This window comes from Piliocolobus tephrosceles, chromosome 15 (assembly GCF_002776525.5).
Source record: "Piliocolobus tephrosceles isolate RC106 chromosome 15, ASM277652v3, whole genome shotgun sequence".
Taxonomy (NCBI): Eukaryota; Metazoa; Chordata; class Mammalia; order Primates; family Cercopithecidae; genus Piliocolobus; species Piliocolobus tephrosceles.
The window spans coordinates 43447441-43469818 of NC_045448.1; the positions used below are offsets into that span (position 1 = coordinate 43447441).

The 22378-nt window shown below is 47.5% G+C and overlaps 1 protein-coding gene across 6 annotated transcripts in view; it reads right to left on the reverse strand.

Annotated features, from left to right (window-relative positions):
* THADA (THADA armadillo repeat containing) overlaps positions 1–22378 on the reverse strand; it is a 356633-nt gene that overhangs the window by 36213 nt on the left and 298042 nt on the right. For 5 of the 6 annotated variants that reach the window (XM_023195714.1, XM_023195711.1, XM_023195712.1 and 2 more), the window contains 2 exons: positions 21746–21899; positions 14197–14328 (listed from right to left, as the gene is read on the reverse strand). In XM_023195714.1, the coding sequence (XP_023051482.1) occupies positions 14197–14328; positions 21746–21899 (286 nt within the window). The remainder of the gene's footprint in view (positions 1–14196; positions 14329–21745; positions 21900–22378) is intronic. The other variant, XM_023195715.1, reaches the window with a different exon arrangement.

Here is a 22378-nt window from a genome sequence, read left to right on the forward strand (position 1 = left end):
CTCTACAGGTTCTGACCCCCCACTGTGTGCTTGGGAAGCCACCAGAACAAGATTCCTGCTAGTTTCTCAGAGTCGAATCTGAAATATTTGGCCAGAAGCTAGATTGTGGTTGGACCAATCTCTTACAGCAACTCCTGCCCATTCCATCCGTCCCCAAAGGCCAGCGGTGGCGGCGGGGGCACTGAAAGGCTGCTGGGAGCAGCCCCGGACCCCGTGCATCTGGGCCTCGCGGGTGCTGAGCCAACATTTTTGAGTGTATATTTTAAAACCACAGCTTCAAAAGTATAAAAATAGTGTGAAAAATAAAAACAGGACTCACAATCAGAGCCTCAATCACTGCTGGTTAGAGAGGTTAGCGAAATAATAAAATTAGAGGAACCAAACTGAAAGCTTTAAGAGCGTTCCCTTGCTTGGCAAGGAGAATCCTGGGGCCAGACTCGTGCAGGGCGCTTCCCTAAGTGCTTAAAGCAGCCCGGCTTCCACTTAAAACGTCTGTTATCACTCCTCTCTCCTCCGGGGAGTTATTTATGAAGAAGGTTTCCCAGCTAGCCTGTCAAGCAAGGCATCTCTAACAGGGGCTGGGCAGGCAGGAGGAGCTGAATGAGAAGCCCACAGAGGCTGTGCTGTACGATCCCACTTCTTCAAACACGCCCAGGCTGTAACTCAAAACTTGAAAACAACCCAAATCCTTTGCCAAACACAACCCAATGTCTTCTGTCAGGTTCCATATATTTTCCTAACTCCATTCCCCACCCCGACCCACTCCACAGCAGAAACCAATTTTCTTAACAGAGTGGGTTCTTGGGAGTTTTCTAAGTGTTCTCATTTGGAACAGATTAAGGGGGCAAGGACGGTAACCTGATTTTTTTTTTACTTTTGAAAACACACACACACACACACACACACACACTTGAGGGTCTGAAGCAGAACCACCACTATGTTCTATGAGTGGCTTTTAAAGAGGGGAATTTCATTTTCTGGTGTGATGGGACTGGGTTGCTTGGGGAGCCCTTACCAACTCGTCCCAGTGTAACCTGACCCCACAGGTTCATTGCTGGGGCCCTTGGGCTTGCCAGGAGGCTGAGCAGGGGACCGACCGAAGGGAAGCTGCCCATCTCAAACCCCATGTCCACATTCAACTCCAAAACCAGGCTGTGCTACAGAAACAATAGGTCTGCCTGTCGTGAGCCACTTAATGTAACATGCTCCACTCTGCTGTGATGGAGGCCTCAGCCCTTAAAAAGCTTAGTGTGGGTGAGAGGAGGAGACTCATAAAGAAGGAGCAATGTAAGAGCTAAACTGTGTGGGTGTGACTTAAGTAGAGACACAAAGACTGGAAAGGCTTTGTGGGAAAGGAGGGCACAGGGCTGGGTAGAATCGCGACACTTAACCAGGTTGACCAGCTCAGGGAGGACCTGCCATGCGTAAGCACAGTGGTGGAACAGGTAGGCTGCCGAACTGCGGCCTCCCCCTCCACTTCCCCATTCCTGCTCCCTTCTGAGTGTGGCTCCCTCCCTCCTGCCATTGCTCCATTTTTTTGGTCTCTACTAAGTGTATTCTTCCTCCCCAGTCCCCCTCAATTAAAAAGTTATCTTTCTAGTAAATTCTTGCTATGGGTAATGCAACTGCAAAGCTTGTGGGCTTGTTTCCTAAGGAAGCGTCTGCATTTTGGGTGATGTGTGTGGTCCTAAGAGATGGAACAGGGATCAGCAACTAAACTTACCAAGTTAGTGAGAACGTTTGGAACAAAATTCTTATTATTAATGGTTACTTCCTTATAAAGTTAGCCATGTAAATTGCTAACATAAAACATGATTTGGATATATGCATGTAAAGGAAGGTCTGTTGATTTTAGGTAGCATACCACCGGAGAGGGTGGACTCCCAACAGTTTAGGAGCAGACGCTCTTATCTAATTCATCCCTGTGTCCCCAGCTGTTAGTGCCCATGCAGCTGGCACTTTCCAGAACCTCAGTGATTAGGACCTGGTAAAAATAAGAAGATGGCAGATTGCGAGAAATGAAGTTCCTATCTCCCAAAACCCAGTCCTCCCCACTTACATAGAAATGGGCTTTTTAGCTGAGCGTGCGTCCATTTAGCTCAACACATGATTTCTGAGCCTCTTCGGCTGAGACCTGTGGCAGATGACGAGGGCCTGGCCGATGAGATCCACGGAAGTGGTGCATGTGACTTCCAGGTTGGCCCCTCCCTCCTGCCTTCCTGCTCACCAGATTGTGGACATGGAAGTGGGAGCTGGCACTGCCATCTGGGGCCATGTGAGGGATGGTGTGTCTTGAAAATGTCAGAGCACCAAGAAAGAAGGTGTGGGCCCCTTACCATATGTACCATCACACCAGTCTACTGAGTGCTCTATGTGAGGAAGAAATAAGCTACTGACTTGTTTAAGCCACTACTAACTTCTCTCACGGATGCCAAATCTATACCCTGACTAAAACACCAGCTGTTTCATGCTTGAAACCCCAGAAAATACTTTAGAAAGTCCATTTCAAGATACGTCCCAAGCTGACAGCCCTGGTTGTACTCCAGTAACTTCAGTACTTCAGCTGGAGGTGGGGAGGCAGGAGAGGGGAAAGGAGGTAGGGGAGAGGAGGGAGAGAGGGAGAAGACAGGCTGCTGTCAAGGCCAATTCTTTGTTTTTGATTCCCACCTGCTGTTCTCTGCCTCTGCTCCTGTAGATCAGCCTCACAAGAAATTCACTCCTGACAAACACAGTGACTGAAGTACAGCAAGGATTTCCTGGCCATTTTGACATTCAGGAAGGGATTTCTTTTAGCTCATCACAATGCATCAGTGAACAGGTCAGAGCACATCTCTCGCATCCCATTCTCCTCCTGATGCTCATACAGACATTCACATCTTCACATCCAAACTGGGGCTGTATACTCCTTACAAACAGACACTCTGAAAGGTGCACAGATTCCCAACATACCTTTCTTTTTTTTTTTTTTTTTTTTTGAGACAGAGTCTCGCTCTGTCGCCCAGGCTGGAGTGCAGTGGCCGGATCTCAGCTCACTGCAACCTCTGCCTCCCGGGTTCACGCCATTCTCCTGCCTCAGCCTTCCGAGCAGCTGAGACTACAGGCGGCTGCCACCGCACCTGGCTAGTTTTTTTGTAATTTTTAGTAGAGACGGGGGTCCCAACATACCTTTCTATCTCAAAGTACACACCCTGCCCCATGTGTGCAGAGAAACACCCTCCCTGTACTGACCCACCATCACCAGAGCCACTCTCCATTCTGCTCTTCTGACCATGAGAGGTCTTGCCATGGGGACTGCTGTAGTCAGAAGAGAGCAGCAAAAACAAGGAAGCCCAGGCTTTCACAATCCACCAAGCATCTTGTGGGAGATCTGAGAACAGAACTGGAGAGTTTGGTGGGTAGGATGAGGGCTTCCCAGGTCTCTGGTGTCACCCTTTACGCCTCCTTGGATAACACTAGGATGGTGAGAAAGGAGGGGCGGGCCACCAGCTTGGCCAGTGAGGAGGCCTCTCCTGGGCCCCACCCTTGCCCTGCAGAACTTTTTGGGCAGCACTGTCATGACAGCCTGGGTCTGACCTTCATCTGGCTGTTGGGATGGAAGAAGTCTGTGGCTGAGTGAACTCAGGAGGGCAAAGGGCAGGTGCCAGCACTGGCTGGGATGTTCGGGAGGGGTGCTCCCGACAGTCAGGCCTGAAGCTGGGGCTGGAGGAGTCATCCTCATTGAACCAGGGACGAATGAGAAAGCAGTGGGGGGGACCATCTTGCCACCCCTGACAGAGCAGTGACCCTAACACCTGAAACTGGCTTAGGTTCAAAAAGGAAGCCTGCTCGCCACAGTGAAAAGAGAAATCCTGCATTGTGATATGGCCTTGCTGAGGAAAGCGAAAGTTCCTGAGGAAAAGGAAAGCAGAGAAGAGGAGAGCCGAGGCCATGAGCTGGAGAAGGAAGATCACCAGGCACCAGGCTTGCCCTAACAGGGAAGACAACACCCTGCAGCCGCGTCAGCACCAGATGGCCTAAGCCTCAGACCGAGGGCTTATCATCACCCACAGGGGTCAGTCGCCTTGGCCAGAGAGCTCGGCTTTCAGAAGCAGCAAGAGTCGGGGCAAAATGATGCAAAAATGACCCTCATTTCCTCGAAAGGAGCCTGTTGTTGTCTCTCTGGGGATTAGTCACTGGGAGGCCATGGTAACAATCCCATCACCCCAGCAACCAGGCCCAGCCAGGGTACTCACTGGCACTCGTAACTGGCCAGCAGATGGAAGATGTTTGCACCTGCTTTTGCACATCATGGGAGCCGCTGCCAGTGACGCACTCGCTGAGACGCAGGTGAACGTCAGGGGGCCCAGGCTCTCTGGAACAGCAACTGACAGCACATGCAACTTGGAATGCGGCAACTGGAGCTCCGCTGTGCCCGCCCACTGCAGCTGGCAGGAATGGGGGTGGAGGTGCGGACGATGGCCTACCTTGGTCAAATCTCTTTCTTTAGAAGGAATAAATGAGAAAACAGATAACTGGCTCCCACATAACTATCTTCCTTCAAAAGCCATTTCCCCTCACCCTCCACTGGTTCACAGCGGGTTAGGACCGCAATTCCTAGCCTCTTCTGTTTCCTCCCATGCAGCCCCACTGACAATAAGAGGAAGACCCAGTCAGCCATGGAGAGAGGCCCAGAGAGACCAAGGCAGTGGAATCCTGGGCTGACTCAGGGTGTGGTTTGATTGCTGACCGCTGAGAGATGGCTGGTTTCACAGAACACTTAGTTCTTCCCACCCCAGTGTTGCTGGAGTTCCTCCAAGCCCTCTTCTCAAGGCAGTGTTCCATCTTCTCTGCCCTTACCCTACACCACCCCATGTCACCCCTGCCAGCTCCTCTCTACCCCCTGAGTCTGGATTATTCTCAGGTGGGTATCCCTACATTTCTGTCACTTCCTCTGTATAAATCAAGGCTTGGGGGACAGTAGAGTTACTGTCCTGGGCCTCAGAAGATGGTGTCGTAGACCTCGTTTTTCTACTCATTATGTGACACTGTGGAAATCATTTACCTTTCCTGGGCTTCAATTTCCACATCTCTAAGTTAGAGGCTCTAAAACCCTCAAGTCATGGGATTCCCTCCCTCCAGGAGGGGGACTGGAGAACAGGAACAGCAGCAGCCTTGACAGAGGACCACCTGCCGCCTCTTGCTGCATCTGCCCTATATTCCCTTTCCCCAGGGCACACTCTGGTATCTCAGCTCTGGTCCCCAACCCATTTTCTTACGCTGTGACTCCAGTGTCTTCTTTCAAACACAACAGTGAGTTTAGAAGACCTTCAGTGCATCCCTTTCTCTTAACTCCTGGGTTCTAAACTAGATGCCAGGTTTGGACTCCTTTCCCTGACTCAGAGAGGCTCGGAGAGTGCAGGGCCTCTGTCACCTGAGCTCCAGCTCTGGCTCCAACTTTGGGCCCATTCCTTCAACTCTCTGAACTTCTGCATATTCACATCTACAATGGAGGAAGTATAGTAGGTCCCTATAATCCCAGCTACTCAGGATGCTGAGGTGGGAGGATCCCTTGAGCCCAGGAGTTCAAGACTGCAGTGAGCTACAAGCGTGCCTGTGAACAGCCACCAGTATTCCAGCCAGAGTGATGCAGTGAGAACCCACCTTTAAAAACGTAAAAATATAAATAAAATGGAGGAGATAATAAAGTATCTCACAGTGTTGTGAGGATCAAAGGGGATAAAAAGAAACAGGAGCATCAAGAGGGAGGTGATGAGGTTCTCCTTCCCCTGTTCCCCCACTAGCCTGCTCAGAGTGGGAAAGAGCAGAAGGGGCTCTGGGAGGAAGGGGCCACCTCCCCTAGGCCTTCCAGATCAATTCATGCAGCCTTGGCTCTGGTCCCTCATCTGGGACCTGATGAGCAACTGACAAGTATCCCCCTGCTGGGTACTTCCCAGGGCCGGTCCTATGCTAGGCATGCGGGCCCCTATGGATGAAACTCTTGCTCAAGAAATTTCATCCTGCATGATCCAGTATGCAATGACAAGGGAGAGAAGGAGTTAGTCCAGGATTTTCTACAGTGGCCAGTCTTAGTAGATGCTCCATCAGTTCCTCATCAGCTGTTGAATTCATGTCTCTAGGAAGAGGTGAGGACTAAGGCGATTTAATCTGCCATAACAAGAAAATGCTGTGACCTCAGGGCAATTTCACAACACAGAATCCAAACAGTTCCCCCACCAGATAGATCTGAAAAACACTAAGCTTCTTACTGGGTTTAACTACTTTGGTAGATGCATTCCTCGATTCATTCATTCAATTGATCATGAAACAGTGATTCTTATTGAACATCTATTATGTGCCAGCTTCTGAGAATATAGCGGCAAACAAACAAGACAAAAATCCTACTTTCTTGGAACTTTTTTTTTTTTAAGATGGAGTTTCATTCTTTCGCCTAGGCTCGAGTGAAGTGGCACAATCTAAGCTCACTGCAAAATCTGTCCCCTGGGTTCAAGCGATTCTCCTGCCTCAGCCTCCTGACTAGCTGGGATTACAGGTATGCAGCACCACGCCCAGCTAATTTTTGTATTTTTAGTAGAGAGGGGGTTTCACCATGTTGGTCAGGCTGGTCTCGAACTCCTGACCTCAGGTGATCCACTCGCCACGGCCTCCCAGAGTGCTAGGATTACAGGTGTGAGCTACTGCGCCCGGCCTCTTGGAACTTTTATTCCGGTGGACAGAAACAAATAACAAATAAATAAAACTATGCAGAGAATTAAACCAGTGGGATGAATGATAGCAAATAACCGGGTGGTTACTGTAGTCTGAGAGGTCAAGGCAGGACCCCTGTGCAGATGACACTGAAGCTGAGATTGGAATTATATGAGGGAGTCAGCCATGTGGGACGAGGGAAGAATATTCCAAGCAGAGGAACAGCTATTGCAGAGGCCCTGAGGTTGGAATGGGCTTGGGAGTGGGAAAACCCCAAAGAAGGCTGGAGTGGCTAGGGGAGGAGTGGCAGGGGCTGGACTGGTTAGGATTTTGTATGTTACCTTAGGAGTTTAGGTTTTCCCCAGATTAAGATGGGAAGCCAAGACAGAGTTCTGAGCAGGAGAGCAGTATCATCTGTTTTACTCCTGAAGAAGCGAGCCCGAATTGCAGCGAACAAAAATAGAGGCAGGAAGAGCAGGCTGCAGAAGTCTGGGGAGAGATGGTGGTGGCCTGGACTAGCACATGAAACAAGCCTGGTGGAAGGCACTGTGTAAGTATTTGTTGAATGAATGAACAAATGAATGATTGAATACCCTTATCTGACCACTTCTCATCTCATACTTAAATAGTAAGAAAAATCTCTAGACTACCTTAAGTAGGAGTAAGAGAAGGGGTCAGAAAACAATTTAGAGTTTTGGTTTTGTTTTGTTTTTCTGAGACAGGGTCTCACTCTGTTGCCTAGGCTGGAGTGCAGTGGCATGATCACGGCTCATTGTAGCCTCGACGTTCTGGGCTCAAGTGATCCTCCCACCTCAGCCTCCTCAGTAGCTGGAACCACAGGCATGTACCACTACACTTGGTTAATTTTTAAAATTTTTTGTAGAGATAGGATCTCCCCACATTGCTCAGGCTGGTTTTGAAGTCCTGGGCTCAAGTGATCTGGCTGCCCCGGCTTCCGAAAGTGCTGGGATTACAGGTATGCGCCACTGTGCCTAGCCCCAACTTAGAATTTTAAAGTAGACACATATAAATGATGAATGGCCAGGCACGGTGGCTCACGCCTGTAATCCCAGCATTTTGGGAGGCCAAGGCAGACAGATCACTTGAGGTCAGGAGTTCAAGACTAGCCTGGGCAACATGTAGTAGCCCCATCTCTATTAAAATACCAAAATTAGCCAGCCATGGTGGTGTGTGCCTGTAATCCCAGCTACTCAGGAGGCTGAGGCAGGAGAACTGCTTGAACACGGGAGGCGGAGGTTGCAGTGAGCCGAGATTGCACCACTGCACTCTCACCTGGGCGCCAAGAGTAAAACTCCGTCTCAAAAAAATAAATAAAAATAAAAATAAAAATAAATGATGGAGGCAAATAAGTGTAACTCATCTGAAGAGGAATTTAGGCCAGGCTTGGAGATAGGCAGGAGGATATATTCTAGTAAAGTGATTCTTAACTTTTTTGGGTCATTCTTCTTCAGAAAAAGGTACTTGGTACATCTATAATATTGAGTCTGGGGCCAGGGAGCGGCACCACAGAGCAGAAAGGGCACTTTGAAGACAATATACCTGACGTGATTAGGAAAGAGCCTACGGAAGGCAGGAGAAGGAGGGAGGCAGTCAGTACTTGCAGAGCCCTTCTAGTGCCTGACCCTGTGATCTGGCAGGAACTGAAAAAAGCACAGGTCTGAGACTGGTGGACAGCCTTAGAGGTTCCAGGGGTGGAAGCATCTGTGACTCAGTGTGAAGTCCCACAGGCCTGGGGCTTTGCTGACTGAGCTGTCTCACTCCATGGGGCCACTGGAAAATGTCACAGTGACCCAGGCCTCCCTATCTCTCTCTTCCCAGGCTTCCCTCCCTGTTTGCTCAAAGGTCGGGGCATATGAGAAGTGTTCATCCTTTCATGCTGGCTCATGGGCTCTCTGTGGGTGACGATGATGCACACATGTATATATGTGTGCAGATGTTGGTTTTTTCCTTCTTTGCCTTGCCCTGGCTACATGGCTGCTTGGACTCAACCTTACAATGCCACTTGCCTACTGCTCCATTCTCTAACCTCTGAGTCTCATTTTTCTACATCTCACTCCTAGTTCCCTTCTTCCACCTCCCTGCTAAACACTATTGTTATTCCAGTCTCTACAGGTCACCATGCCAAGCACAGGAGGCTCCTTCAGTGTCTCCCAGGTAACCCAGGACCATGGTCCCTGCAGCCCCAGGCTGGCTCTCTGGTCCTGTAATCCAAGACCCAGACTTCAGAGGTAGGAGTGAGGAGGGACCCAACACTACAGGCTGCAAACTCAGCCTACCAGACCTGGACAGTGTGCGAGTCAGTAAGATTGCCACCCTAGTTGGTATGAATCAGTGAAAAATGCTGCCCCTTGAGCTGGTTCAGCAGAGAGGGTCTGCCTGCTTGTTCTGGAGTTCCCTTATTTTAAAGCGTACTCTCATGCTTCTTTTGCCACCTGACTGTGGTGAAAAGTCAATCCATTAACACAAATTGATCACCCACAGTGTACCTAATAGAAAACAATCTCTAAGTTCATGAGGGCTAGTTGGGAAGAGAGAACTAAAGCACAGGGAAGGGAAAATGATAAAAGCGTAGAACAGCAAAGGCTCTGTGATGATACAATAACCAAATGCTGCAGCGGTTCAGGGAATGGGGAGATCCTGGAGGGCAGGGGTGCTGTCCAGATGATGGGATTTAATGTATTCCCACTAAATGTCCATATTTGGCAGGACAAGCAGAAGTTTTACATGACTTTTTGTGGGCAAGGGCCCTGCTAGGAGAGAGGGACCAGAATTACCTGGAGACAGTATTCCAACAAAAAGAGCCACAGCTGATCTGCCTGATTGCCTACCCACTACTCCCTTTAAAGGTCTTATATATACATTTTTCCATAATAAAGTTTCTACCAAGAAGTCATCCTTCTTGAACCAAAACACTAACAACAGGCATGAAATCTGGTACTCCTTAAAATTCCTTGCTCAGTGCCTTCTCTTATCCTGTATCAACTCAAGCAGAAACTGTTTTCCCTTTTTTTTTTTTTTTTGAGATGGAGTCTCGCTCTGTTGCCCAGGCTGGAATGCAGTAGTATGATCTCAGCTCACTGTATCACTGCGAAAACTCCATCTCCGGGGTTCAAGCAATTCTCCTGCCTCAGTCTCCTGAGTAACTGAGACTACAGATGTACACCACCATGCCCAGCTAATTTTTATATTTTTATTAGAGATGGGGTTTCACCATGTTGGCCAGGCTGGTCTTAAACTCCTGGCCTGAGGTGATCTGCCCACCTCAGTTTCCCAAAGTGCTGGGATTACACATATGAGCCACCACACCTGGCCAGAAACTGTTTTCTGAGCCTTACAAATGGAGACGGGAATGGGAGCAGGCCATCTAAATTAGGTGGCCAATAGTGGCTGAAGCTGAAAGAGCAAGAGAGAGATCTGGTGCCAGAAAAGCAAGAAGCCTGAGGGAAGTCCAGAAAGCCATCCCCCTGCCTGCCCTGTCCCCATGGCCCATTCAGCTCCCAGAAGCACCCTGCCTCCGCTAAGTGGAACATGGGGTTCCGCCTGGGGACCTCCTGATCTAGCTATCCTTAAGTCCATCCTGGAGTCCTTCGGTCTAACTCTCTGCAGTATTTCCAGCTAAGCCACACCAGATAACTTGCATCGGAGTGAAAGAGCTCTACAAAAAGAAAAGGCTCAGGTACCCCTGGCTTGTAGGAAAGGCTATGGAAGAACCCCAATCACTGGATTCTTTCTTTTAGCCCTTCTAACCTTCTAAGATACCTTTCTTATCTTCTCTTCCTCTGAAGGCAGCTTCACAAATTTGTACCTTGTATATAAAACAGATCCAAGTGGCCGCTTGGTGGAAGAGGGTGGGGAGCTGCAGAGATAGCCTTGAGCATCTCCTGCTCTTGCATTAGAGCTCTTTCCTGAGCGTTTCAAGGCCTGAAGTCAGAGCAGGGAAAGGAGGAAGGCGGAGCCTTGCCTGGAGTCTGGCCCACACATTTTTTTTCTCCTAGCTGCGAATTTCAATCCTTTACTCTTAAGTCCTGGAAATGTCATTTCTTCCATTCTCTTCTGCAGGCTCCATGATTGTTACAGAGTGGGGAGGGAGGGGCAGAGAGGGTCCTGCAGCTGGGGCTCCCTGATGTCCATACTTCCAAGGGCTGAGGGTGCTTCGGACATTGCAGGGAGAAAGTTGTTGACAGGCTATGAGTTTCATGCTTCCCTATGCGGGGTGAAGCATGTGCAGGAGATTCCAGCAGGCAAAAAAGGTGAATAAGAAATCCATTCTCAGGAGGGCCGGCTAATCATGGCATTATTTTCCCCAGGCCTTCTAGAATCATTAACTAATTCAAATCTAGACATAAAGCCAATTATTCAAAATGATATCTTAGGGTGAGGAAGTCTGAATGACTGCATTTAATGCTTGCCTCTTCTACAGGTTCCAGAAAGTACCCGTGGGGACCGATAACTAGATCTGTTAAGGAGCACTGGAGATCCCAGGATAGCTGTGCTGCATTCTGAGGAAGGCAGGACAGAGCCCAGACAGTCTATTCTATTCCCACAGTAGATGAAGGTCTCCCTTTGCCCTCTCCATTTCCATTGTCGAGCTCTCCAAGACCTAACGAATACTTTGTCCTGGATCACAGTGACTTGTGGCCTCTGACTGCCTTTCCCGATTTCCTGGTAGTTTCACTTCCTGGAATGCCATGGTCTGACTTCTACATCAGTGCCAGAGGCATGCCTCGGTATTTTTCCCTGGACACCTCATAGGTTTGAAACTCTGAAGTCACCTCATGCTTTCCCTTCTCTCCCACCTCCCACAGCAGCACTCCCCATGTTGAGATTACCCAAACCCCAACCAGTACTCTCACACATCAGTCCTCTCCTCTCCATCCCATCCCTACTGAGAGCAGCTGGAGAGGACTGTCACTGCCAGCCCCCAGCTGATTTCCCTGCCTGGTAAATCCCCTCACTCATCCCCAGCCCTGGCCCATCTCACACACTGCTGCCAGAGATTCCACAAGTATGTTTCCTGTAACACCAGTCTCCTCTGAGTGCCTTCCCACCTCATTCCTGCTTTAAACCCTCTCCAGCTTCCCATTACCTGCAGAAGGAGATCGGGGCTTGGCACTGAGCCATCCCACAAGTGGGTGCCCCTGCCTTGCTCAGTTCATTTCCTGCTCCTCTTCCTTGCCTGGCCTGAGCCTGTGTTTTGACCACAGAAGTTCACTCACTGCTGCCCAATCAGCTCCCAGGTTCTCCCCAACACCAGGCTTTGGCTCCAACTTCTCTTTCTGCATTGACTGTTCTGCTCTCATTTGTGTCACATCTCTCCCTTCCTTTGGGCCCACTCCACTCTCCAGACCCTTTCCAGAGAGACCCCACAGAATGCACCTCCTACTTTCCCAAGCTCCTCCAGCAGGCTGCTAGAAGACGGTCTGAGAGCAGAGCTCCGTCTGTATCCATCTCTCACTGACAGTGGGAGATCTCAGAGGTGTGGAGCTCTTGTGTTGTATTTCTTTCTTGGAGGAAAACTGAGAACTAACTTTAATTTTTTCATTGTAATTTTAACTTCTCAAAGAAGACGTTAAATATTAACACAATTTAATAATGTTATTTTACTGTGGCATTTAGCCAACCACTGATCTGGGGACAAAAGAAACAACATGTACTTTTAAGGTAGTTAATTAAGACTCAATGGTAATTAACTTGGAACACCAAAGAGGAAAACATCAGCAGTGATTCTACAAAATCCTTATATGCTGAATGAATGTGAAGTTACCACCAGCACCTGATATCCTTGAGAGATGGTAAAACAAGACAATATTGTTCTTTTTTTTTTTTTTTTTCTGAGACGAAGTCTTGCTCTGTCACCCAGGCTGGAGTACAGTGGCATTATCTCAGCTCACTGCAACCTATGCATCCCGGGTTCAAGAGATTCTTCTGCCTCAGCCCCCCGAGCAGCTGGGATTACAGGTGCCCACCACCACTCCAGTTAATTTTTGTATATTTAGTAGAGATGGGGTTTCACCATATTGGCCAGGCTGGTCTTGAACTCCTGACCGCAAGTGAGCCACACGTCTCAGCCTCCTAAAGTGCTGGGATTACAGGCGTGAGCCACTGCGCCTGGCCTAAAACAAGACAATATTGTTCTGATGAATCAGTTGCCTAACTTCTGATTAAAGAAAAAAATCAGGGTCCTGAAAAAATTCTCAGTCCCCGGCTACTTTTCAGTCTAAAGAAAAAGACCTATATTATGCTTAAGAAAATCAAGTTGGGCTGGGTACGGAATCTACTGTGTATTATATTCCAACAAATGTTTACTGAGCACTCACTGGGCTTTCTGTGTGTCCTTCTAAGCAAATGCTGCAATTGGAAAAATGAATAAATTGCCAATGGCAGAATTTTAGCTATTGGGGAAGTCTGGCAGGTTGGGGGCTGAGGGGAGCCTGCTTGCATATCACTTGTGGCTCCGTTCCAAATGCTATCCTGCTGAGAGGAAAAGCTGATCTAGGTGAAACCTGCCCTGGTGCAGTATCACTGAGAGATTATTCCAAAACTAGCTTCTTCCACATAGGCAGAGAAGCACGCACAGACCATTTAGACTGCGGATTCAGATCCTGGAAGGTTCACACATCTCGGGAGGCTTCCAGGGAACACAGTCCTGTGTTCTGCCTTGGCAAGGAGCCCCAGCCAGAGTAACTGATGTGGGGCCTTGCACCAATTACAAAGGCTATCTGGCTTCCTCTTCTCTCATTCTGTTGTCTATTAAGGTGAACTTCTTTGCTCAGCTTTGATCCCTTGCCTCAAAACAGTATTCTTGCTTCTCATTGGGACGGTTGATCCAGAGACCTTTCCTGACACCCAGCCCCAAGAGAATCCAAGTCCACTAAAGCAGGTATCCTCCCAGATGGGCCCGGGGCTGTAACCGCTTATACTATGGCTGTGACCTCAGGACTACCCAGCTAGGGTGCTCTTCTTTCCACTCCCCTCTTCCCTCCTGGGTTCATGTCATTATCAAATGAGCAGCTAGGACACAAAGTAGAGAAACTTAATGTACACATAATCATTTGTTGCTTTCTGTCACATACAAAAACTCACACAGGAACAAAATGATAGTTTTGTGATTCCTGAGTTATGGAACCACACAGATAATAGAGACTTGGCCTTATTTAAAACCGATGACAATGTAACTAGCAAAAGACCTAACAGTTTATTAAATTTCTACCTTTAAAAATAATTTTTCTCTAGGATGTCCTAGAGCAGGGGTCAGCAAACTATGGCTAGTAGATCAAATCTGAGAAGCTGCCTATTTTTGTAAACAAAGTTTTATTGGAACACAGTCATGCCCATTTGTTTACCTACTGTTTGTGGCTTTCTCACTAAAATGGCAGAGTTAAGACAGAGAACAAATGACCAACAACGCCTAAGATACTATCTGGCTCATTATAGAAAGATGTTGCCTATCCTATAGCAATAAGGCAATGCGAAAGGATAAGAACGAGGTACCTGTTGACTGGCAGGTATTTTCTTGTGACATGGCAGTTGTCACAGTTTCCGTGGCTGCATCTCTAACAGCTTGCTCCTCACTCTGCAGAAGGGTAAGGACACACTTCCAGAGAGCAAGTGTATCCTGCAACTCTGAGAAGACCAAAAGGAATCTGAATTACCTAGAATGCAATTAACAGGCAGGTGCAAATACTGCTTCAAATCCCTGGTGGAAGAGAGGAGCACTGAATGAGTTGCAGCTATTCCTTTTTTTCTGGGTATTGTTAAGATAGAAAGAGTGTTACACAAACATTGGCAAAGAGAGACTCCTAAGGGAGCAGATATGGAAATATCTTTTTTGGGGGTGAGCAGGTAGGCTTTCTGGAGGCAACCAGCCCTAGGCAAGGCCTCCAGAAGATGCCGCCCAGCTGACAAAGACCCGGTGCCCTGCTCTTCTAGTTGAGTCCTGATTCTCTAGAAGAAAACTTTATGGTGGCCGGGCGCGGTGGCTCAAGCCTGTAATCCCAGCACTTTGGGAGGCCAAGACGGGCGGATCACAAGGTCAGGAGATCGAGACCATCCTGGCTAACACGGTGAAACCCCGTCTCTACTAAAAATACAAAAACTAGCCGGGCGAGGTGGCGGGCGCCTGTAGTCTCAGCTACTCGGGAGGCTGAGGCAGGAGAATGGCATAAACCCGGGAGGCGGAGCTTGCAGTGAGCTGAGATCCGGCCACTGCACTCCAGTCCGGGCGACAGAGCAAGACTCTGCCTCAAAAAAAAAAAAAAAACTTTATGCATAAGACTGCTTTGGAGAAACTGGCCCAGTGTTGATTCAAGTGTCTGAGTCTATAAATTCTGAAAGTGAAGCATCAATCAAGATTATGCTCTGGGGGCATGAATAAAAAGAGGCTGGGTACGGTGGCTCACACCTGTAATCCCAGCACTTTGGGAGGCTAAGGTGAGTGGATCACGAGGTCAAGAGATTGAGACCATCCTGGCCAATATGGTGAAACCCCATCTCTACTAAAAATATAAAAATCAGCTGGGCATCGTGGCGGGCGCCTGTAGTCCCAGCTCCTTGGGAGGCTGAGATGGGAGAATCGTTTGAACCCGGGAGGCAGAGGTTGCAGTGAACTGAGATCGTGCCACTGCACTCCAGCCTGGTGACAGAGCGAGACTCCATCCTCACCCCCAACCAAAAAAAAAAAAAAAAAAAAAGAGAGAAAGACCCATGATAAAGGCAGCAGCTTGTGTCCCACGTATGTAGGGTGTCCACTATCTGAATGCCATTATTGCTCCTGGACACTGATCTGTCTATTCAGCCTGTGCTAGGTGCTGCTGTGGACAATGAACAATAAAAGATAGTATCTTGTCCTGAGCAATCAAAAGGAATATAAAGTCAAAAACACAAAGCAATGAGTTGTCAAGAACAAAATTGCGTGGCTGTGACTCACAAGAGGAAAAATGAAAGTGGACTGCTGTAACGGACAAAGAATTCAAGATGAAAATGAGAGGTGAGCATGGCCTCCCGGAAAGGGTACCTCTGGTCCAGGTGGGGTGGGCCTGGGCTTGTGGAAGGTTATCACTGGAGAGCCATGGAAGACCACCATGCAGCATCGCCATCCTTTCAATGGAGAAACTACCCTGCCCTAAGAATTCCCCTTTGTCTATCCTCTCCCTCATCTGTACATGGAGAACCTGGTTTCAGAGTCACTGATGCTTTAGTCATACCAATAAAACAGTGGCTCCATTTGGGGTTTCATTCTCTTCTTTCCATTACAGGTCTGACTTTAAATTTTACTCAGGCTTTCAGTCTCCATCCTTTCTAGCTGTTCTGTAAGGGTTCAATACCTTCCTTTCTTAATATTTTCCCCTTTTAACATGGTCATCATTTATATCCTTCAAATCCTTCCCTCTTCAGTCCATTTCAATTTTTCTTTTTCCTTAAATGACTTTGCTGTGCCCTTGACTTTTCTCATGTACTTCTTTTTTTTTTTTTTTGAGATGAAGTTTCACTCTTGTTGCCCAGATAATAGAGACTTGGCCTTATTTAAAACTGATGACAATGTAACTAGCAAAAGACCTAACAGTTTATTAAATTTCTATCTTTACAATAATTTAAAAGGCTGGAATGCAATAGTGCAGTCCCGGCTCACTGCAACCTCCACCTCCCGGGTTCAAGTGATTCTCTTGCCTGAGCCTCCTGAGTAGCTGGGATTACAGGTATGCACCACCACACCTGGCTAATTTTGTATTTTTAGTAGAGATAGGGTTTCACACCATGTTGGTCAGGCTCAAACTCCTGACCTCAGGTAGACCCACCCTCCTCAGCTTCCCAAAGTGCCAGGATTACAGGCATGAGCCACTGTGCCTGGCCTCTCATGCACTTTTACGTCCTTTGCTTCTACCTATTCAGTACCTTTTTTCATTGAGATGGGGTCTCACTATGTTGCCCAGGCTGGAGTGCAGTGGCACAAAGGCTCACACTGCAGACTCAACCTCCTGGGGTTCAAGGAATTCTCTTGCCTCAGCCTCCTGAGTAGCTGGAACTATAGGTGTGCGCCACCACATCTGGCTAATTTTTTAATTATTTGTAGAGAGAGGATCTTGCTATGTTGCCCAAGCTGGTCTCGAATTCCTGGGTTCAAGTGATCTTCCTGCCTCATCCTCCCAAAGTGCTAGGTTTATAGGCATGAGTCACTGTGCCTATTTTTCATGTTCTTGTAGGCACAGGACCCAGTTTCACCAAGGAATTCCAGGTTATTCCATACACATTTTACCTGTTAGGAGCTAGGGTTTGAGTAGTTAAAGTCACCCAGAAAATGTGCTGCAAAATGGTATTAACTTTACTGGAGAAGCTTTACTAAGGTTTGTCATCCTTTGCTCTTATTCCTCTGGGTCTAATGATTAAATCACAAGCACAGAAGGTCCCTTCTCAATATCTCTCTGGCTGTACGAAAAATGCCTGAAGTCACTAAGAAGACAAAAGTTAAAACCATATTGAAGAAAACATTGTATCCTAGAGAGATACAGGGACGTGAGACCCTTTATTGGTCCGAACTCCTACAACATTTAAAATTTGAATCTCACTATCTAAAGAACAATTCCCTCCTTTATTCTCTAAATCCTTTCTCCACAACTATACTGAAAGCTCCTTGGAGGAATTGACCATGTCTGATTCTTGAGGGCTGGGCATGGAAGAGGTACACAAAAATATAACTCTACTAATATGTGAGAAGAGAATCAGAGCATGTTAATATGGGATTAAACGCGGCAGGAGAGGGCAGGGCTGGGGTTGAAGATGGCTTTAGAACCTGGGTTTTCCTTTTATTAAACCCTATGCTTAAAAGCAAAACAAAAAACCAAAATAACACCATTTAAAAATTTTTAAAAAAAGAACTATGCTTTTCAATTCCTTAGGATTTTCTCAAGCTTGGTTCTTACACATCATTGACAGGCTGCCCTTTCCTATTACTCTTGACACACAGAGTAGCAGTCAGGAGAGACATGGAGGTGTACAACATGCTGGAAACCAGCTAGGATCTGTACGTCCATTTAATTTAAAATATCTCCACCTTTACGTCCCAAAGATCCTAATATGGATTCACAAATCTCATGTTGAATTGGAGTGGATGGTGGGAGGTGAATGAATCATGAAGGCAGATTTCCCCCTTGCTGTTCTCATGATAGTGAGTGAATTCTCACAAGATCTGACGGTTTAAAAGTGTGTGGCACTTCTCTCTGCTCTCTGACTCTCCTGCTCTGCCATGGGAAGCTGTGCCTTGCTTCCCCTTTGCCTTCTGCCATGATTGTAAGTTTCCTGAGGCCTACCAGTCATGCTTCCTGTTAAGCCCGTGGAACTGTGAGCCAATTAAACCTCTTTTCTTGATGAATTACCCAGTCTCAGGTAGTTCTATATAGGAGTGTGAGAATGGACTAATACAGAAAATTGGTACTGGAAATGGAGCACTGCTATGAAGACATTTCCACCTGAAAATGTGGAAGCAACTTTGGAACTGGGTAACAGGCAGAGGTTGACACAGTATGGAGGGCTCAGAAAAAGACAGGAAGATGTGGGAAAGTTTGGAACTTCTTAGAGACTTGTTGAATGGTTTTGACTAAAATGCTGACAGTGATATGTGCAGTGAAGCAGGCTGAGGTGCTCTCAGATGGAGATGAGAAACTTATTGGGGACCGAAGTAAAGGTCACTATTGCTATGCTTTAGCAAAGAGACTAGTGGTAGTTTGCCCCAGCCCTAGAGATCTGTGAAACTTTGAACTTGAGAGAGATCATTGAGGGCATCTGACAGAAAAAACTGTAAGCAGCAAAGCATTCAAGATGTGATCTCGCTGTTTCTAAAAGTGTATACTCATATGCATGAACAAAGAGATTATCTGAAACTGGAACTTAATTAAAAGGGAATCAGAGCATAAAAGGCTGAAAAATTTGCAGCCTGGCCATGTGGTACAAAAGAAAAACCCATTTTCTGGGAAGAAATTCAAGCCTGCTGCAGAAATTTGCTTAAGTAAAGAGGAGCCAAGGCCGGGTGCAGTGGCTCATGCCTATAATCCCAGCACCTTGGGAGGCCGAAATGGGTGGATTGCCTGAGGTGAGGAGTTCAAGACCAGCCTGGCCAACATGGTGAAACCCTGTTTCTACTAAAAATACAAAAATTAGCCAGGCATGGTGGTGGGCACCTGTAATCTCAGCTACTGAGGAGGCTGAGGCAGGAGAATCACTCAAACCCAGGAAATGGAGGTTACAGTGAGCCAAGATTGTGCCACTACACTGCAGCCTGGGCAACAAGAGTGAAACTCCATCTCAAAAGAAAAAAAAAAAAAAAAAAGGAGGAGCCAAATGTTAACAGCCAAGATGACATGGAAAATGTCTCCAGGGCATTTCAGAGACCCTCATAGCAGCTCCTCCCATCAAAGGCCAGGAGGCCTAGGAGGAAAAAATGGTTTCTTAGGTCAGGCCCAGGGCCCAGCTGCTCTGTGCAGCCTCAGGACACGGCACCCTGAGTCCCAGCAGCTCTAGCTCCAGCTGGGTTAAAAGGACCCAAGGTACAGCTCGGGCCATTGCTTCAGAGGGTGCAAATCCCAAGCCTTGGTGGCTTCCATGTGGTGTTGGGCCTGTGGGTGTGCAAAAGGCAAGAGTTGAGGTTTGGGAACCACTGCCTAAACTTCAGAGGGATGATGAAAACACTTGGATTTCCAGGCAGAAGTCTGCTGCAGGAGCAGAGCCCTCATGGAGAACCTCTATTAGGGCAATATAGAGGGGAAAATGTGGGGTCAGAGCCCCCACACAGAGTCCCCACTGGGGTACCACCTAGTGGAGCTATGAGAAAAGGACCACTGTCCTCCACACCCCAGAATGGTAGGTCCACTGACAGCTTGCACTGTGTGCCTAGAAAAGCTGCAGGCACTCAACATCATCCTGTGAAAGCAGATGCAGGGGCTGTACCCCGTAGAGCCACATGGGCAGAGCTGCACAAGGCCTTTCAGAGCCCACCCCTTGCATCAGCATGCCCTGGACGTAAGACATGGAGTCAAAGGAATTTATCTTAAAGCTTTAAGATTTAATGACTGCCCTGCTGGGTTTTGAACTTGCATGAGGCATGCAGTCCCTGTGTTTTGGCCAATCTCTCCCATTTGGAATGGGAGCATTTACCCACCACCTGTACCCTCATTGTAACTTGGAAGTAACTAACTTGTTTTTGATTTTACAGGCTCATGAGTGGAAGGGACTTACCCTGTCTCAGATGAGTCTTTAGACTGTGTACTTTTGAGTTGATGCTGAAATGAGTTGAGACTGGAGGACTCTTGAAAAGGGATAATTGTATTTTGCAATGTGAGAAGGACAAGAGATTCAGGAGGGGCCTGGGGTGAAATGATATGGTCTGGATTGCCCAAATCTCATATCGAATTGGAGGCGGGGCCTGGTAGGAGGTGATTGGATCATGCAGGCAGATTTCCCCCTTGCTGTTCTCATGACAGTGAGTGAGTTCTTACGAGATCTGATGGTTTTAAAGTGTGTGGCACTTATTCCTGCTCTCTCTCTCTTTCTCCTGCCACCATGTGAAGAAGGTATTTGCTTCCCTTTTACCTTCTGCCATAATTTTAAGTTTCCTGAGGCCTCACAGCCATGCTTCCTGTTAAGACTATGGAACTGTGAGTCAATTAAACCTCTTTTCTTCGTAAATTACCCTGTCTCAGGTAGGTTTTTTGTTTTGTTTTTTTTGAGATGGAGTTTTGCTCATTGTCCAGACTGGAGTGCAATGGCGCGGTCCTGGCTCACCGCAACCTCCGCCTCCTGGGTTCAAGCGATTCTCCTGCCTCAGTCTCCCGAGTAGCTGGGATTACAGGCACGTGCCACTATGCCCGGCTAATTTTTGTATTTTTAGTAGAGACGGGGTTTCTCTATGTTGGTCAGGCTGCTCTCAAACTCCCAACCTCAGGTGATCCACCTGCCTTGGCCTCCCAATGTGTTGGGATTATAGGTGTTGGCCTGGCTCAGGTAGTTCTTTATAGCAGTGTGAGAACAGATTAATACAGATACCTTCAACTTAAAAATCATTGAATGCAACCAGCAGCCTATCCAGTTACTTTAGCCAGATGCCTAGAAGTCATTCTTCAATTTTCCTTTTATATCAACCTCAATACCACCAAGTCCTGTTGATTCTACTTCCTAAATCTTTTGAGCCTGTTCTCTCTTCCTTGCTGTCACAGCTTCACACTCACCCATTCATTTCTCACCTAGATTACTGCAATAGGCCTCCCGGAAGAGAGGACAGTTAGGCTGAGTCTTGAAAGACAAATAGAAGTCAGTCAAGCAGTGGTTTGTTTAATTTAGAGAACTGTTCCCTACCGATGACACATAGGGCCTGTGTTAGGGAGTGGTGGATAAGGCAGGAGGAGTGGGTTAGGGGACAGAACAGGAAGGGCCTTGTAAGCCGTGCTAAAGGGTGTTTAGGCTTTATACTGAAAGCAGTGGGAACCCACTCAAAGGTTTTAAACAGTGGACTGAAATTATCAGACTTGCATTTCAGAAAGATCTTTGTAGAAAAAAGTTTAGGGTAAGGCTGAAAAACAAGAGGCTGGTTTTTGTGTGTTGGTGGTCTGGGAGCAGTGGCCCATGCCTGTAATCCCAGCACTTTGGGAGGCTGAGGCGGGTGGATCATCTGAGGTCAGGAGTTCGAGACCAGTCTGGCCAACATGGTGAAAACCCGTCTCTACTAAAAACGCAAAAATTAGCTGGGTGTGGTGACGGACGCCTGTAATCCCAGCTACTCGGAAGACCGAAGCAGGAGAATTGCTTGAACCCAGGAGGTGGAGATTGCAGTGAGCCAAGATTATACCACTGCACTCCAGCCTGGGTGACAAGAGTGAAACTCCATCTCAAAAAAAGTGTGTTCGTGAAAATGATTAGAGCATGAACTAAGACGGCAGGAATATATCTGAAAGACATAAAGGCAGGTTTCATGTTGCCATCTTTCATCTTCCCTTTTTTTAGGCAAGAGTATCTATCCATATTTTAAGTGAACAGACTTCCGTCTCAGCACACTTACCAAGAATAGGATGGGGGTTGGTGAGGAAAAGTGGTGCAGTACTGGTGAGAACTTCAACGACGGCCAGCCTCGACTCTGTAGGAAGATGGTCTTCACAGGACAAGATGACCAGCTGAACCCACTGCTTCAGCTCAGCAGCTATCAATTCCCTGTTCTAAAAGCACAAAATATACCTATCAGTTCAGAAGATGCAACACGGGCTGACATGGAATTAGGGGTGACCTACACCAGACTGGGCCTGCAGATTAGCTCTTAGCTCAGTGGGAAGAAAGTTGTTTTTTAGTTGCTTTTCTATTCCAACTAGAGAGAAATACGCCCAAGGAAGAAAACCTGACTTGTCTTTCGGTAAGATGGAGTCACTATGACTAGACAGCAAGTTGTTTTAGTCTTTTTTTTTTTTTTTTTTTGAGACAAGATCTTGCTCTGTTGCCCATGCTGGAGTACAGTGGTGCGATCTTGGTTCACTGCAACCTCCGCCTCCTGGGTTAAAGTGATTCTCCTGTCTCAGCCTTCTAAGTAGCCGAGAGTACAGGTATGTGCCACCACACCCGGCTAATTTTTGTTAGACAGGGTTAAAATGAGACAGGGTTTCGCCATGTTGGTCAGGCTGGTCTCAAACTCCTGGCCTCAAGT